The 18297-nt window shown below is 34.0% G+C and overlaps 2 protein-coding genes across 2 annotated transcripts; one reads left to right on the plus strand and one right to left on the minus strand.

Moving 5' to 3' along the window:
* The first annotated feature begins 2797 nt into the window (after positions 1-2797).
* On the plus strand, positions 2798-13881 carry LOC125864802 (uncharacterized). The gene is made up of 17 exons (XM_049544885.1): positions 2798-3009; positions 3944-4071; positions 5364-5409; positions 5754-5920; positions 6039-6156; positions 6264-6346; positions 7322-7381; positions 7545-7802; positions 8666-8762; positions 9364-9414; positions 9556-9636; positions 10399-10470; positions 11444-11506; positions 12228-12380; positions 13158-13215; positions 13341-13393; positions 13484-13881. The coding sequence occupies exons 2-17, from the start codon at positions 3971-3973 to the stop codon at positions 13559-13561; spliced, it is 1539 nt and encodes a 512-aa protein (XP_049400842.1). The 5' UTR covers positions 2798-3009; positions 3944-3970; the 3' UTR covers positions 13562-13881.
* Positions 13882-14244: 363 nt separating this feature from the next.
* Positions 14245-16660, minus strand: LOC125864810 (S-adenosylmethionine synthase 3-like). Its single transcript, XM_049544894.1, has 2 exons — positions 16619-16660; positions 14245-15755 (listed from the first exon to the last, which is right to left on the minus strand). Exon 2 carries the CDS (start codon positions 15747-15749, stop codon positions 14583-14585), a length of 1167 nt encoding a protein of 388 aa, XP_049400851.1. The 5' UTR covers positions 15750-15755; positions 16619-16660; the 3' UTR covers positions 14245-14582.
* Between the last annotated feature and the right edge of the window lie 1637 nt (positions 16661-18297).

Consider the following 18297-nt stretch of genomic DNA (forward strand, 5'->3'; position numbering starts at 1 on the left):
TTTTGTTGATAGTCATGATTTGTGACAAGGTAATTTTATGAATTTTATAGCGACATGATAGAATTGTGAATATTTGGTAGTCAAAAATTTGGTATATTAGATTGGGAAAATTAGCAAACTAGTTAAATTTCCTAACATAATTACTAAAAATATCTACACTTTAAAATAATTATTGAAAATGTCAATATATCAATATTTTAGCAAATAAAATGTATCCTAATATAATTGATTTTCTTTCCTTTTATTTCTCAAATTAGGTCCCACATTCAACTAATTTTACTCCCCTATACGTGAAAAAGAAAACAAAAAACTCTCATTATTCACTTTCCCCTCTTTCTAGGTTTTTACCCCAAATTCTTCCTTTCTCTCTCTTGAGTTTTTCACCATTGTTCTCTCATTTTCTTGTGAAAATCACCTCTTCTACTTTCCTCCAATTTGTTCAAGAAATCTCACAATTCCTTCAAAATATTTTCAACCCACGAATAAAGGTAAATACATGTCACCAAGTATCTTTTGATTTCCAAAATTAGGTGCTGAAGGTTTCAAAAAACTTGTTGAAGACCAAGTTGAGGAAGAACAATTTCCTATTAGTTTGTTTTGTATTTATAGTTTTTTTTTAGAATTTTGTATCCTTTCTCAATTAACATTCAAATATGTATGTATGCTATTAATATTTGTATTCATTCAAAATCTCATGTTGCATAGTTTATGAATCTTGTATTTGTTCCTAAATTGAATTCATCCCAAATGTATGTCAACTAGATATGTATTTTATTTAAGAATGATTGCAACAAATATTCACTTATTCCTTTTCAGTTTTATATTTCATTCTCACTTTTTCATCATACTTTTTTTATATTTTATAAATTATTATACAAAATACTACATAAAAACTAGAATGAATACAGACACAAATAAAATACATATTGGAATGAATACGACTTCAGAAAGAATACAAAATTTTGAAGGAAAAAAATAAATACACAGTGAAAAAATACATGAATACAAATACGTTTCTCAAAGAACTATAGATTCATTTGGCATAACTACTGAAATGAATACAAATTAATTAAAAAAAAAATACAAGTTTCATAATACAAAATACAACATGAAAACTATAATGAATACAAATAATATACATATTGGAATGAATACGATTTTAAAAGGTTACAAAATTCTGGAAAACAAAAATACATTGTGAAAAAGGCACACTGATATTTACCTTTTTTTTGAAATATTCTCTTCATTGATTTTCTCCCTTATGTTATTAAATACTTGTATTATTTCAAATTAAACAAATTAACAAATACATAAATCAGATATATAACAAACTAAAATATTGACACTTTTAATAAATATTGAAAATGTAGCTAAGGGATCCTATTAAATGCTAAAATATTGACATTTTGAAAATTTTCCCTATTACATTTGAGTCGAAAGAAGCCCATTAAGCCCTATTACATTTGAGTCGAAAGAAGCCCATTAAGCTTGATATAAGTACAAACATATGGCCCAAAATTCTAGAGTTAAATAGCCCATTTACCTCTACTTGAAAGATCTTGAGAAATTTTATTCGAGGAACTTTCGCAAATAGCTACTATAATAAACTTAATTATGTTCCATAACTATAGTTTGCATATTTACGGGTGGTAGCTACAGTTCAAGCTGTCTCGTTTGTATAATTCGCAGATTTGTATAACTCGCTGGTACATTTGTACAATTCAGTTATTTTTGTATAAACTCAAAATAACGAATTTATACAATTATAAATATAAGAAGTGTTAACAGTTATACAAATTATATTATACAAATTTCGAATTATACAAAAGTTATACAAATTATATTATACAAATTCCGAATTATACAAAATTTATACAAACTCCGAATTATACAAAATGTATACAAATTATATTATACAAATTTCGACTTATACCAAAGTTATACAAATTATATTATACAAATTCCGAATTATACAAACTTGTGAATTATACAAAACTAAAAACTAAAAAGTTGAGCCGCGTAATTATAGCTATAAGTAGATCGTGAATTGTAATTAAGGCAAACTATAACTATATTAAGTAATTAACTAATATATATTTGTTTATATGCGTAATTTTCCTATTATCTCTCTCTTTTCTTAATACTTTTTTCACTCACCTTTATTAGTAATTGATAATTGATAGAAAAAATATTCATGTCTATGAATTAACACAGAATAGTAGTAGTAGCAAGTACAACAATATAATACAAATTCATTTGGTCATCTTATATTCACATAAAAAAGGTTACTTGAAGGTCATTGTTACTTGCATGTATAACTATATAAAATTCGAGTATAATTTTTAGGAAAACAAAAAAGGAAGGAAAAGATTAAATTACTTTTATTAGGAATCACATATCTCGAGGAACACTTATTTGCTTGTAAGGAGTCGTTTGGTTTAGAACTAGTTAATTCAAGATTAATTATTTTGAAATAATTTATTCCATTACTATGATATAAATAGCGAGTTAAGTTATTTAAAACATGTCAACCAAACAAGATACCAAATTTTTATCTCAGACTATATATTCTTATTCCTTACACCAAACGACCCCTCAAAACTATATATTTTTATCCCTCACACCGACCCCAAAGTAACGTTAATAACAGCAGAATAACTTTGCCTTTTAATGAGGATAAAAATCTAGCCTAGATAAGGAGAAACACATTATAATATTCCAAAAGTATCTAATCTTATCCTATGAAATAAATAAAATGAAAAATAAATAAATTCACAACTCCAAAGAATTGTGACATTTACCCGATCCATATTCCAGTCTTCTTGCTCGATACTGATTTGACAGCCAAAGAAATTTCTTATAAAACAAATTCACATTGCCCATTCTTTTCAAGAAAGGCTAATCCCAAGAACCATATATGAAAAAAGATTACTGTTTTATAGCCATTTTCTGAATACAAATATCAAAAGCAGATTTTCTTGTCTTTTTGATTGACCCCTTCAACTGCAGGTAAATTTTCAATGTTAAAGGTTCAATCTTTACAATAAAAAAATAGTTCTTGTTGAGTAGTTCATTTGTTGGTAACAATTAGCTTTGCATAAATTTCTGCTTTTCTATGGAGACTGAGTATTTAGTATTCCCCTCTCCCTATGTAGTTTTCAAGATTCAAACTAAGTGAACTTGGTTGACATTTTGAAATGCAATCTTCATTTTTTGTAGTTTACAGATTAAGTTTACTGCTAAAAAAATGAATTGACCTTAATTGATTTAGTTCCAGAATGTTATAATCCATTGCAAGGTATGGTATTTGAGTCCCACATATAGAAATGTGATGTGGGGGTGTATATAGCCTTGGGGGCTCCCACTTCTAGCTTTTGGGGTGTGGTTCTCTTTTTGTTGTATCAATGGTATCAGAGCCACCCACCACTCTCCGTTCTTGCCGTGCCATGGATGGTGATGCTGGTATTGCAGCGTTTACCCACGGCTAGCAATGTCTAGTGCACAGCCAGCCGTGGGAGCCTGGGCACTTGACTTGAAAATGTCTACTTGGGAAAGAGTTACCTATTTGTGGGAAAGTGTAAGCTACTCAGTGTGGAGCCTTCGAGAACGGCTAATGCAGAGCGTGGTGGTTTGCTGTGTTCCATTGCAAGGTCTGGGACTTGAGTCCCATATCGGTATAGAAATGTGCTGATGTGGGGTTTATATAGCGTTGGGATCGGGGTTTGTGGTAATCCTTTGGTTGTATCACTGAAGTTGGTTAAATTAGTTCTGATAAGTGGGAAGTGCCAATATATTGGGATAGAGGAAGTATTTATTGATTTTAGAGATCCATTCCGTTCTATAAATCTATTTGTCAGATGTTTTTCCCCACTGATATGTATGCTTAGTTGTAAAAGTTTAGAGATATTGAATCTGGTGTGTCTTGTTTTTGTCATTTGTGCAGAAAGTTCCAGTTTTTTCTAAAGAGTTGATGGAGATTGATAAAGCAATTAGAGAATGTGATGACAGTAGGTTGAAGACAAAGTATACTAATGCCATATATGTTATCAAACGAGCTCTCGCTCTGTATTCGTAAGCTTCTCTTCTTTTCCTTTGTATTTTTGGGGGATCTGTTCTTGCTATGAAGTTACAACTTGTCTCATGCATTGATTCATCATTTCTTGTTAGTTGCATTGGAATAAAGATACTTGTTGATTACCTTGAATATACAACAATGTGTGTGTTTGCTATATGGAAATTGTTTTCCTTGCAAAATATTTATATCAAGAAATCTTTCAATATTATTTTCTAGTGTTAGGTTGGGTGAAGAGTAGGTGACACATGATAATTATACAAGGTGGAGGATAGGATGTGATGATAGTGTTTTGGTGATATGTTCGAGGATTCAGTTGAAAGAAGTGGTATGGAGTAAGAGTTGTGATATTTGTTGGAATATATTTCCTTGGAAAAAGATTTCCAATCACCTAACACTGAGAAATTATTTCATTATGAAAAATATTCTCCTCCATACCTAACATGCAAATTATCTTGTTATTAAGTTACAATTTCAGCATGTAAATTGGGACATTACGTAGGTCGGAGCAAACAAACCAGAAGGATCTCTAGGAATTGTTTAATAGGAAAATTATCAGCATGTTACAAAGAAGTATAGGAGTTGAAATTTATAATCTTTTACTGGTATGGAGTAGGTCAATTATGGAGTTTGTCGTTTAGTGTTGTAATGCAAATAACTTCGTGTATCATTATTCAAGCATAAAATAACAATGATAATGACATAATTTTTACATCTTTAAAGTAGGGAAAACTGTTTGTGTCAGTTGTAAATTAAGGTCATTAGCCATAGGATAAAGTTCTGAACACCTTTTGTTTCCTATAGTTAATCTACCATGGATTATTTTATGAAGTGCTGTCCGTTTACTATTTGATTAGTTCAGTGTATCATTGTGCTCTAGATTGTGAACTTCTGAAGGATATAAGGATTTATGTGCTGCAGATAGCAGCGCATACTTTGGTTTGTAGAGCGTGGAGCATATATTTTAATGAGTAATATTAAATTTGCCGTGGTAGTACAATCAACAATGCTAAATTATAATATTTAGAAGATTGAATGCAATAATATTTATTTACATTATTATTTATTAATTTGGACTTATAGAAAATGGTAAATCTTTCCATCTATAGAAAGTGGTGATTCTTTTTTATGGACAACTAATAAAAAAATTGTGGAAAAATGGGATAGAGGGAATGCCATAGAAGAACAGTTGTTGATCTAGTAGTTATTGTTATTACTTTTCTCTTTTATGGTAATCTTGGCTTAGTGTTCTCATCCTTCGCCCTTCTGTTTGAATCCGGCCCCTTAACAGCATACAAGAGGTTGCATTGAGCTTCAACGGAGGGAAAGATTCTACTGTAAGTTATTTACTTGCCTCTCAACTGACGTCTCAATTTTGTCCTTTATGTTGAGTAACCAAAAATGTACATTAGGTTTGGTGATTGACAGGAGTCTTCGTAAATTTGGTTAGATATTGCACAAAGATGTATGGATATATGTAAGATTTAGATTATCTGTAGTTTTAGAGAATTCCAAATTATTTCTAAAGACAGATTATTGAGTAGTGGGATGAAAAGGGTCCAAACGGAACAAAATGGATATAGAGGATTCATATAGCCGACTCTAACTTGTGGGGGGTTGAGGCGAGTTTTTATTGTTGTTGTGTTTAACCAAATATGTGATGTTTGATTTTACAATTTAGGTTTTGCTTCACCTACTGAGAGCAGGCTATGTTCTGCATAAAGTGGAAGAAAGTAGTTCACAAGATGTTGCTGATGGTGAAAACGCATTTCCGATACGGACAATATATTTTGAGACCCCGACTGTTTTCCCTGAAATCAACTCATTCACTTATGAAACCGCAGCCACGTACGCAAGAAATGCTTATTTGTCTTCCCTGCCTTTGACACAAATAACATATTAGGATTCCCTCTAATGATAGCAGTACTTTTATTATCATTTGAATTGGTCCTTTTTCTCTGAACAGTTACAATTTGCAAATGGATATTCTTCGCCTCGACTTCAAATCAGGGCTGGAGGCTCTGCTTAAGGCCAATCCAATTAGAGCTATTTTTCTTGGTGTGCGAATTGGTGATCCTACTGCGGTAACAAAATAGATGTCAAACTTCTGCAACTACTCGGCGTTTTTTTTTCAGAATATTGATAGATGTGATCTGTGGCTGACTGCTGTTTATGGTCACATACCTTTCAGGTAGGTCAGGAGCAATTCTCACCTAGTTCACCTGGGTGGCCACCTTTCATGAGGGTGAATCCAATTTTGGATTGGTCATACAGGTTAGACTACACCTAATAAACCCTCCTTATATCATTTCTTATTATTGAATTACTATGTATATATATATCTCACTCGGATCTAAAGTTGGAGAATTTGAAGTGCTGAGACTTTTGAATCCTTTTTAAACAAAGATTGCATCCGTAAGTAAGGATTTTAGACCAATTAGTCCAAATGGAGCTAACAAGAACTTGCTAAAGGATAATAGCCTCGGGGGATTTGGTTTAGTGTAAATACTCATGGGATGGGCGGATAGAATGCGCGTCATGAGCTCTAATCTTGCCACTGACAAGGAGCTTGATACTTACGTTGGAGCAAGGTAGAGGGGAGGATTCATATCCTCCCAACTATGGGTCAATTCAATTGGGCCTAGGCCAGCTAATCACCAGGGATTTCTTGGTTATTACAAAAAGAAAAAGATCTTGTCAAGGGATAAGGAGCGGCAAAACATTTTTAAAGTGCTCGAGTTATATTAAAATTACATGCTAAATGCTCAAGATAGTATTTATGAAAAATTTATGCATAAAGAAGTAAAGAACTGCTATAATGAAACACATCAACATTGAAGGTCCTCTGAATATAGCTGAGAGGATGGAAATGGACTTCAAACTACTTGAGTTGGCTTCTGAAATTGACAGTTATTTAGGTTGAGGCCCAGGAAACAAAAGATTAAAGTCTGCAAGTCAAATAGAGAGCCTTATGCTATGTTAAAGATTATTTCATGTTGTGTTATCATATATGCTTTAGTATTTTATTGTTGCATTTGTTATTGCTTAGGTGAGTGTATATGAATGAAGGTTTATACTTTATACATTGTATGTTGTTTTCTTATAAAATAGGGTCTATACTTTGAGTTATGCCTTAAGTTTTAAATGTTCATCTAGCAGTTTTTTTGTTGAAAAGTAATCATCTATTCTTCTGTTTGATTCTTATTTCTTACAATTAAAATGACTAACCTATTAAGTTTGATGTGGCAGAGATGTATGGGCCTTCCTTTTGGTTTGCAAGGTTCGTTACTGCAGCCTTTATGATCAGGGGTAATTTCTCAGTTATGTTGCTTCAAAATTCTTTACGGTGATTCTTCCTTCAGCAGCATGATAAGGATATACATTTTTGAGATTTATACTAAAATCTACGACATATTTGCTCTTGTGAAGTGGTAGTTGTTTGAGCATTCTATTTATTTCACTGATTGCATAGGTATACTTCAATTGGGAGCATCCATGACACTGTTCCTAATGCACTATTGTGCATCAGGAACGACAACAACAGTGAACAAAAGTTTAGGCCAGCTTATTTACTTGCTGATGGAAGGCTGGAAAGATCTGGAAGGGTAAAGAAGTTCTCTGCTCCAGTTTGTGGGAAATTATCTTATATTTGCAATGGACTGAAAATCGAGGATTTGAATTCCAATAATATGCTTACTGCCTCAATCATAGCTGTGGGAGATGAAATTTTGTAAGTTATTGGCTCTATACCTTTAAATCTGAGGATCAGTATGATAGTGAAGTTCTTCTGCGGCTTCTTGTTATTATCTCTAAGTTCTGGTGCATTTTCCGCCAATCTCTGTTTTGCTTTTTGGTTCCTTATACATCTCTTTTTTTTCTTTGGAAGATAAAATCAATCTGTCAGGAGCATATATGCTCTTTTCTGCTCTTCTTATTGGATATTCAACTCGAACTTTACTTGTGTTGTGTTTAATAAAACTGAATCATTTGGGGTAATTGATGTCCTGCATTGGATCACTTCTGCAATCACATAGTTGTCCAGAACCTATTGTTCATAGCAGATCTTTAAGAATCAGTTGTCCTCTGCTTCAAAATATTTTTTCCTCTCTAGGTAAAACTTTTCACTTGACTTTGAACAAGAATCAAGGAGGCTATTTTGGCTTGTTTCCGAGTCTTTTCCATCCTTTAGTTGTGTTGATTACTTTTGGTAGTTTTGCTATATTGCGTCTATGAGAATAATTACACAATGAGGGGAATGCATGATGATGGAGTCTAGTTTACATGGTATATTAACAAATTTTGATGTATATTAGGAGATCAGCTGAACAGGCAGAGCGTCCTCAATTCTTTCAATTTCCATTTGTTTAAGTAGATATATTCATTTTGTTTATTAGTATATGTTGAGACGGCACTCTATGTAATGCAATAAACTATATCTTTTCAGTTTGCACATCATCTATTTGTCTCAGATAATTGATACCCTGCAAATAATATATGTAGTATACCCCTGAATCAGAGCCCCTGTAGTATGAACTTTCTGCTATTTGTAGTTGCTTACTTATCAGATGTCTTTCTCTTGGTTCCGTAGCTCAGGTTTGGCACAGTAGAGGACAAGTTGGGGTCTGTGTTATGTAGAAAGCTCCATTCTATTGGTTGGGCAACATCGCTGCTTGCTGTCACTCGAAATGATGTTAGTAATAATTATGTCTTGACAGATTGTATAATTTCTGCTTCTTTTTTTTGTTCAACTGTGTGCTATGCATGAACTTGACATTAGTTTTCCATTGGAAGTTGGGTTTCTGATAGATACTTGAAGAGTTACCATACTTCCCTTTTGTTTTCTTTTGCCATGTATTCTGTTCAACTTTTGCAGCAATCCAGCTCGCAGCCAAAATAGTGAAGGCAAATAAGTACTGGGAAGTTGATGCACACTTGAATCAACTAACAACTGAAAACAGATTGAGTTATAAACGCCAGAAAGTGACTCCAAAAAAGTTATAGAAAAGCATCAAAGTTTGTCTCTATAGTAAGCTTTAGGATCTCCTAGTGATTAAAATATTTTCTTGACAATGCTGAGCCAACTTTTAGGTAGAACAGTCTGCTGTATTGCTTTTCTGGAGCAACATCGTTTTCTTTGTAACTTCCATTCAGTTGAAGTCACTTTCTGCTCAATTTCCACCTTGATTGTAAAATGTTTGATGGATCTTCAACATTTATTAAAAGAACTTTATGCTTTATTAAAAGAACTTTATGCTAGCAACTGTTCCTAATCACATCCGTTTCATATTCAGATAGATTCTGTGGCCGAGGAAGTTGAGAGGCGGAAGTCCACAAATGACATGGTAAACGTTTTTGTTGGTATGGATATATTTGTTGAATTGTTTCATATATGTGCACCAGGCTGTTATGTGTGTGTGAGAGAGAGTGAGATGGAGTACTGCCCACCTGTTTTAACATATATTCCTAAATTAATTTCACTGCAGGTATTTATATATGGTGGGGTAGGTCCATTGCATTCGGATGTCACCGTAGCTGGAGTTGCAAAAGCTTTTGGTGTTCGCATGGTATGTAATATAGATTTACTAGATCTCTCTGCTACTTAATGTTCCACGACTTAGTGTGACAATAGCTACCAAATGATTCATCCATTTCAGTAAGCTTCATAATCACAAGTTTGTATTGCTTGTAAGATATTATAGGAAATAGGAATAAATTTCTTGCCGCTATACTTCAAATGATTGCCATGTCTTTGTCTGACATGTGGACATGTCACATGCTTGGTGGAGCATGCATCTGGGACACTGTTGGCTTTGTTTTAATTTTTTCTACCAATGGGCTAGGCCGCTAGGGTCCATTTGTGTTTTTAAAAAGGACTTACTTGAAGCTGCAATTTGTTACCTTTATTTCTTTCATTCAGCGCCTGAAGATCAAGTTAAAAGTACTGAAGAGACCAATGTTAAATTGAGAAAAGAAGAAAACATGATGATGAGATGGATAGTCAAGCGTATATCATTAAGTTGCCAAGATAAAGTTAACTAGATGGCTAGATGTCTCCATAAGTATGTTTAATGTAAATATCCGGTTATACTGTTTTCAATTATGGTTTGTTGTCTCCGTATATGATCTTGGGCAATCCTTACCACCTGTGTTAACTTTTGGGTTTGAGTTAGTTTGGCGATTCACCGTATAAGCATCTTACTTATCTAAATGATGCAACTTTCAATGTCCATGCCGCTGATCGAACAATCTTTTAAAAGTGTTACTTTGATATTCCACTTTGTAAAATGTTTCAGTATCTCTAAAGTTCTCATAACTTCATTTTGCAGGCTCCTGATGAAGAATTTGAAGAACATTTAAGGCACCTGATTGGTGAAAAGTGCACCGGTGACAAGAATGAGGTTAAGTCATTACTCATGATAAAATTCCACAGGTTCTGAGGTTTTTATTACATGTATATATGCAAAGAGTAAGTAAGAATGACATTTTATGTAGTACCTAATAGTAATTTAAAGAATGGGCATATAGTGCTAATCGAAGGAATCCAATTTCATGTTTTTACCTGCTGATAGAAATTTAGAAATTTGGTAGAAAAGCTCCTCATGTTGAGTTCAATGTTGATTCAGAAGAAACATTAGAGCTCCTTGGGTTCACAAGATCAGAATAGCGCCTTCTTGTTGGAACTTCAGAAATTGCATTTCTGCATATTCAATTACTTTTGACTGAAATGCTGAGGCTGCTTCAGTATGGTCCTTGTATACAAAACACTTAATATTCGAGGTGCCTAGTTACCTAAACTTATGCTTTAATCTCCAATACCAGCTAAAGGTTTTTCCCTCTTAGTGCTACAGGGTGAATCAGTCTTTGCAAATGCATCTCATGTTTCACTGCCAGGGAATGAGATATCTCAAATTATCACATGGATTTTTACTGACTAAAACTTACACCCAGCAAGATAATATTGGTGGTTTGATAATTTTGTCCAAGGCTGATCTAGAACACTTACGGTTTTTGTAACATTTTTCTTGAGCCAAGGGTCTGTTGAAAGCAGCCTCTCTACGGTAGGTAGGCCGTAGGGGTAAGGTCTGTGTACATCCCACCCTCCCCGGACTCGGGAACACACTGGGTATGTTGTTGTTGCTGATCTGGAACACTTGTCGTGATATTATTGGTATGTCTCTAATTCAGAATCATGCACTAGTGTAGTACAAGATCACGTGGTTCTGAAAGATAGAATAGTGCAATGAAGCAGACACTGAACTAATGTGTTCTTTATATATTTCAAATGTCATAAAATTCATGATTTGTAACATTCCAACAGCTAAAGCTTCTCTGCCTATAAGAATTAAATTCTTGTTCCTTTTCTGATTACAGATGGCACAGCTGCCTGAAGGTATTACAGAATTGCTTCATCATGAACAGCTGCCTGTGCCTTTGGTATGTGTGTGTTTGCTGAGATTGGATGATTATTACAATTATTTCATTCTCTAACTTGATGCCCTTCTTGGAGTACACATTGTTGGAATTTATTCTCAAGTAGTCATATTTTTCCGGAGTTCTTGATTGTATGAAAAACTTTCACAACCATCTACATTTTTGTTGGCATATATTCCTTCAAATCTTCTACTGTGAATTGGGCATCACCAGAAGTCCATTTAGAAACCCGAGCTGTAGTATTTTGCTGCTTTCATGAAGATTTTCTTTTTGTTTCCACTCTGCAATTTATTTTCCCTTGCACTTCCTTTTTCTCTTTGGTTGGTGTAAGGTTTTACTCTTGATACCTCTAATGAGTGTTGCTGCAGTAATTCTTTACTAAAATTTATCCTTTAGTTGGTGGCGGAAGTGTGAAAACTAGACCTATACTCTGTTAAAGTCATGTTGAATGTTCTTACATAGCACTAACATGTTATTCTGTTTTTTTAGAGTAGTCAGTGTGGTTAATTACTCGGAAGAAATAGATCACTGATAGTGAATTCAACTTTGTCTTTGCCTCATTTCCTTATATATTTCATGTTTTTCTTATATATATTTATATTCTTTTGATTACATAAATTTATTTCATGTCTTACTATGTACTTCTTGTTGCTCTTTAACCGGTGAGTTAATGATACTTAAGTTTGAACATCAATTTTTTTAGCATGTCTGTTCTCTTTTGTAGATTAAGTGCCGTAATGTGGTCATTCTCACTGCAACCAATGTTGCTGAACTGGACCTACAGTGGCATTGTCTGATTGATTCATTGAAATCTAATGGTGACTTGGTATTGATGGCACCATTTGTTTCAAAATGCTTGACAACAACTCTTTCCGATGTTAGTATATCCTTTTCTCATTGATATGTGATCTTTTCAGTCTTCTGTAATTACGGAAATCAAGATCTCTTCATTATCGTATATATCCTTAAGTCGTGCCTAACTAGTTTGATATTGAGGCGCAGTTGATTGATATATCATATGTATCTCTTGAACTCTTTATTCACGTGCATTAATACTTGCCTTCCAAGTTTTGTTTCTTCCAATCTCCTGGGATTGTACAACTTCATGTTTCTCATGATGTAAAAGATGCTAGATGTCATTACAACTTGATCTAGTTGCTTGTGAGCCATCGTATCGGAATTCTTCTCATTTACCAAATTATGCTCTTCAACATTTTCCTGGAAAAGTGTCAAGTCCTTCTGAAAATAAAATAAAGAAAAAATATGAATTACTGATAAACCTGGTACATGACCCTTAACACAGGTACACAACCAAGTAGGACTCACAAATTATGTGAATGAAACATTAGGTAAATTTTTTGCAGCCAAAAGGTATCAGATCAGAGTTTCATATCATTATCACCCAAATAGTCGTCAAAATCAAAGCCAGTTTCTGACCCATACCCCATATAGTCAACAATGCTTAGTTTTTCTTCCTGGATTTGGTGAACATATAGAGTACCTTCTAGAACTATGAAGTGACTCGTATCATTTTGTTTTTCCTCCTTTTAGATGAGTCTTTATAATGTATCTTTGTGAATAGTCTTCCTGTTAATATGTTTAGTCTATAGCACTCTGTGCAAATTACTAAATACTAGCTCCCAATGAATTGCAGGTTGAAGTTGCTCAACCTCTGTCAAAACTTTGCCTTCAATTTCCTGATATATACATCGGTAAGTCGTTAACATCCTTTACAAGATTAATGGTTTATATGATCCACTGCGTACTCCCATTCTTTTCCTTTTTTTGTTAGAAAATAATTTCGTATTAAATCATTCCTATTTCCTTGAACATGAAGGAGGTTATCGAGGATCAAGAAAAGGCCCTCTTATGATCAGATTTGAAGGGAAGGTGAGAACTTTTACTAGAGACGTCGCATGGTTTTGAAGTTCACATTATAATTTTTGTATCAAGTTCAGTAGTATTTTTGTGTTACTGTAGGATCTTTCAAGAATAGAGGCAGCTTCACAATCACTGTGCCAGAATTTTCAGCCTGGTGCATTCACTGAAACTGAATAACCTCAAAACTTTTCCACTCTGCTGAAGGCGCCGATATACGAAACAGCCTAAGGGAAAGGGTTAGAAATTTCATGCACAATTGAGGAGAATGATGGACAATGACAAAGAAGCAGGAGCAACATAATTTTTTAGTACAAACTGTACAATGTGACTCATGGGGTGTATGTAATCACCACTTCAAGACACGAGCACATATTTTTCTGGCAAGTAGCTTAGGCAATGCAATCTCACTGCAACTTTATATCAGACCTAATAGTTCAGTTGCCAAAGAATCAATCTAGCAGTCTATATAGTCAGACCTCTTTATAACGACTTTCTCTATAACAATATTTCTTTGGAATTGAATCTCTTGTTATGTTATATTATATGTTCTTCATAGCATTATTCGCTATAGCAACAAAAATATATCCAGACAAACAGCACTATTATACATTTTATGGTATTTTCATCTTTTATTTTGCTTATGCTATTACAGGTCATATGGTACGTGGGGTGAAAAATAATGTCACGCAACCACACAAACAATCTCATGATAGACCTTCTCGCCAGCTTTTTGCTTTTTTTATACCACGTATGATTATGCCATACGTAGTATGGAAAAAAGGAAATGCATAAAGAGTAAAGGCAACAACTAAAACTGTATATGGAAAAAACAAAAACAGGACCAATAGTTCAACACTCACTTCAACAACATACTGCATTTCTCATTAGATAAATGAACACAATGACAAAAGAACTTGTTCGTATGTGAGGATATAAGAAATGATTAAAGCAGGTCACATTGAAATTAAATACTTCAAAAAAAAAAAGAAAAGAATTAAGCAGGATCAATTGCTTGGAGCTTTTAGAATCCCTTAAAGTATGTAGACACTTCCTTTGGTCTCCTCCCTCCACTCAATAGCGCCGTAAATGTAGAAATAGGATATCAATTTACTCAATCAATGAACTTGTTTATTGGTCCGCAACAGGAATAATAGGCACAAGAATATAGGTAGGCAAAGTTGTGAGTGGGAACTTGCACTCAAGCTTTAGGCTTGAGGGCCTTGACAGTCTCCCAGGTGAAGTCAGCGTCATCACGGCCGAAGTGACCATAAGCAGCAGTCTTCTGGTACCTGAAGTTGCCTCCTCTCTTCAAGTCAAGGTTAATTGACATCATTCCAGGCCTGAAGTCAAAGTTCTCCTTGATCAGAACCAAAATATCCTTGTCTGGAATGGTTCCGGTTTTGTAAGTGTCAACAAACACGGAGAGTGGTTCTGCGACACCAATAGCATAAGAAACCTGGACAATGCAGCGGCGAGCAAGTCCTGCAGCGACCACACTCTTTGCTGCCTGTCTCACAATGTAAGCACCACTCCTGTCCACCTTGGTAGGATCTTTTCCTGAGAAGGCACCTCCACCGTGAGCACCCCAACCTCCATAAGTGTCGATGATGATTTTCCTGCCAGTGAGTCCAGCGTCTCCATGTGGACCACCAATCACAAAACGACCTGATGGGTTGAGGTGGAAGATGGTGTTGTCATCAAGGTACTGAGCTGGGATCACGGGCATGATCACATGCTCTTTCAAGTCCTTGGCAATCTGATCATTTGTGACAGTTTCATCATGTTGAGTTGAGATGAGAACAGTGTGAACTCTAATAGGGACCATGGCACCATTGTCGTTCTCAACTGTAACTTGTGTCTTGCCATCAGGTCTGAGCCATGGGCAAGTCTTGTTCTTCCTCACTTCGGTAAGCTTGGCACCAAGCTTTGTAGCCAAAACATGAGTAAGGGGCATGAGTTCAGGAGTTTCATCTGTGGCATAACCAAACATGTGACCTTGGTCACCAGCTCCAATTTCTTCTGGTTTCTTGGTAAGATGACCATGGACTCCCTGGGCAATATCAGGGCTCTGCTGCTCAATGTTGACAAGGACTTTGCAGTGGTCAGCATCAAGACCAACATCAGCTGAGGTGAACCCAATGCCTCTGCAGGTGTCACGTACTATCTTCTCATAGTCCACCTTTGCCTTGGTTGTGATCTCTCCAAAGACCATGACCATGTTTGTCTTTGTGCAGGTTTCACATGCAACCTTGCTCTCTGGGTCTTGTTCTAGGCAAGCATCAAGAATGGCATCTGAAACCTGGTCACAAAGCTTATCGGGATGTCCTTCGTTAACTGACTCTGAGGTGAACAAGAAAGTCTCCATATCTAGCTGAAAAGATCAAGAAAATATGTCAGCAGTTCTATCTCAAATATTCACGAGAAAATGTGGCAAGTCGCTCATAAGCATGTCAAGCCATAAAATTCCATCATATTAAGACATTTCATTGAATTCAAAGAGTTCTAGTGTTTACATTGGCCAAAAAAAAAAGAAATGTCGGGTTCATCACACACAATTCTCTGCGAAATTACACAAAGCAACCACAATGCTTCAACATATCGTCCACACAATCTCATTATACAAACTAAAGACTCGCATATTCCCAAAAAAATGCCCCATTTTCTCCCATTTAAAAGTTAACAAAGACTAGTTTCTTCACTTGATCTAGGTTCTCACGATTCCAAGAAAAAAATGATTGATTTCATTTTAAACACACAACACCGCAATATTTCACCACTAAATCATCATTTTCCATCATTAGACTCCTCAAACAACCAAATCCATGAGCCAAAAGAAACATATTAGTCACCCTGTGCAGGACAACCAGCTTAGCAATGAGATCTACGTAATCTTCATATACTACAACAATACAATATGTCAATAGAGCAAATTTTGCTCAATGTCATGAAAATTAACCAAAATTCCTAGTTTATTAACGAGATCTAGATACTACATTGAGCGAAATCAGGAACGTCGTAATTAACCAAAGGTCTCAAGTTCAAGCATGTGAATCCAGATTAGTCGGACCTCAAAGCGGATAAAAACACACATATATAACATCAAAATGAGATATCATAACATCATTTTGAAACGAATCAAACAAAACATGCATAAATCTACCAGATCTATAATCTAATGAAGCAAAAACAAAGCATAAAACAGTAAAATCAGCATAATTTGTGAAGAAAACGAACCTGAGAATGGAAAAGATAACTCTAGATCTGTAGAAGGTAGAAGAAAATGAGAGAAGAATTGAGACAGAGAAATAATGTGTGTTTAATGAAAAGTTTAAGGGGAGTATTTATAGAAGCTGAAATGTAGGAGAAAAAGTGGGGGCTAACGAATGACTCGCTCTATTTCTTCTCACTTTCCAATATTTATTTATTTTTACCAACCAATATTTGGCTTCACCAAACACAAGTGGGGACGTTGAGAGGGGATATTTACTTATTTTAATAAGTTTTCGTTTCGAACGATTTTGTAATGTTTTTATTTGAGCCATATATGAAAAACATTTTTTTTTTATCTTTGGAGGTAGACTCTAAGGATAAGATCTGCATATCAATATTATCCTCTTTAAATTTTAGTTGTGGGATTATATTGATATATTGTTGTAGTAATTTTAGTTTCTTAAACATCAATGAATTTTAAGTATGATCTTTGAAGTTTTTGGATTAAATATATGTAATTTTGATTCTTCTGCTTATGAATCTTCAAAGAATTAACTCATTTTATCTCTCAAAGTAGGAATAAGATCTGCATATATACTATTCTCTTCGAAATATACTTGAGGAATTACAGTGATATGTTGTTGTTGTTTTAACAATTTTAGTCACTTAAACATCAACAAATTTTAATTTTGATCCTTGAGGTTATTAATAAAGTATATTTAACTTTTAATTAATTGATATGTGTACTTTTGATCCCTATGCTTATGAATCTTCACAAAGTTAGCGAATTCTTAAATGCTAAATTATTTGATTATTAATGTGTAATTAAAAGGTTATTTCATTAATATTAAGATTAACTAAAAAGAGAAATAAAACTAACCGTCCATATAAATCATCGTAACATGAATTTATCAATAAGTTCCTCTTTTTTTATTTATAATTTTATCATTTCTTCAAAATTGTTTTCTCATGGCATGATAAAAAAAAAAGTCAGACTATAGCATGACCCACTATTTCAACGAACCAAAAAAAAAAAATGCTCATTGAATTTAAATAGTTATAAAAAATTATTTTCTTGAAAATTCTTGAAATAACATACTATTTTAGTTGAGTGTGTCAAATGCATAAGTTGTCGAGTGGTAAGTGTTCTTTATTTTCAATTAGAAATTTGGAATCTTAAATTATTGTTATTACGAAGCGTTTAACCTCAATGTGAAACTTTTTGACGTAAATTCAAATTTTATCGAACACTAATGACAATATCGAAAATTCTTCATAGGTCTATCACACCAAATTTCCTACCCCTTTGATTTTTAAATGACAATCTACCAATCATGAAAGTGCAGCTATACTTCTATCATTTCTTTTAAGGAAAAGGATTTGGTGAAGTTGGTGAGAGTGTGAGATGTTCTTTTGGCTTGATGCATTGTAAATCTTGTACCTTGTGAATCAAGAATTGTATATTTTGTTAAAAAGTCATTGAATTATTAGTAACTTGTGCCTTTTCAATCCACCTTAAAATGGTTGTTAGATGTCACTTCATTTTTGACAAACTACTTGGTGAGTTGTGCCACTTCATTTTCTTTTTGTTCCCACCAACTATGTGGTTGTTGACTATTTGTTTAAACTTAGATGTATAAAGTGTATATGATGTGGGTGGATTTTTATAGTATTAGTCAATGTTTTTATTATATGAAAAAAAT

This window comes from Solanum stenotomum, chromosome 5 (assembly GCF_019186545.1).
Source record: "Solanum stenotomum isolate F172 chromosome 5, ASM1918654v1, whole genome shotgun sequence".
NCBI classification, from domain to species: domain Eukaryota; kingdom Viridiplantae; phylum Streptophyta; class Magnoliopsida; order Solanales; family Solanaceae; genus Solanum; species Solanum stenotomum.

Bases quoted from the DNA above. Each gene is read 5' to 3' on its own strand.
- LOC125864802 (XM_049544885.1), top strand. From the start codon at position 3,971: ATGGAGATTGATAAAGCAATTAGAGAATGTGATGACAGTAGGTTGAAG. The intron at 5,410-5,753 runs GTAAGTTATTTA...TTTACAATTTAG, and splicing joins ACGGAGGGAAAGATTCTACT to GTTTTGCTTCACCTACTGAG. The intron at 5,921-6,038 runs GTACGCAAGAAA...TTCTCTGAACAG, and splicing joins ACTTATGAAACCGCAGCCAC to TTACAATTTGCAAATGGATA.
- LOC125864810 (XM_049544894.1), bottom strand. From the start codon at position 15,749: ATGGAGACTTTCTTGTTCACCTCAGAGTCAGTTAACGAAGGACATCCC.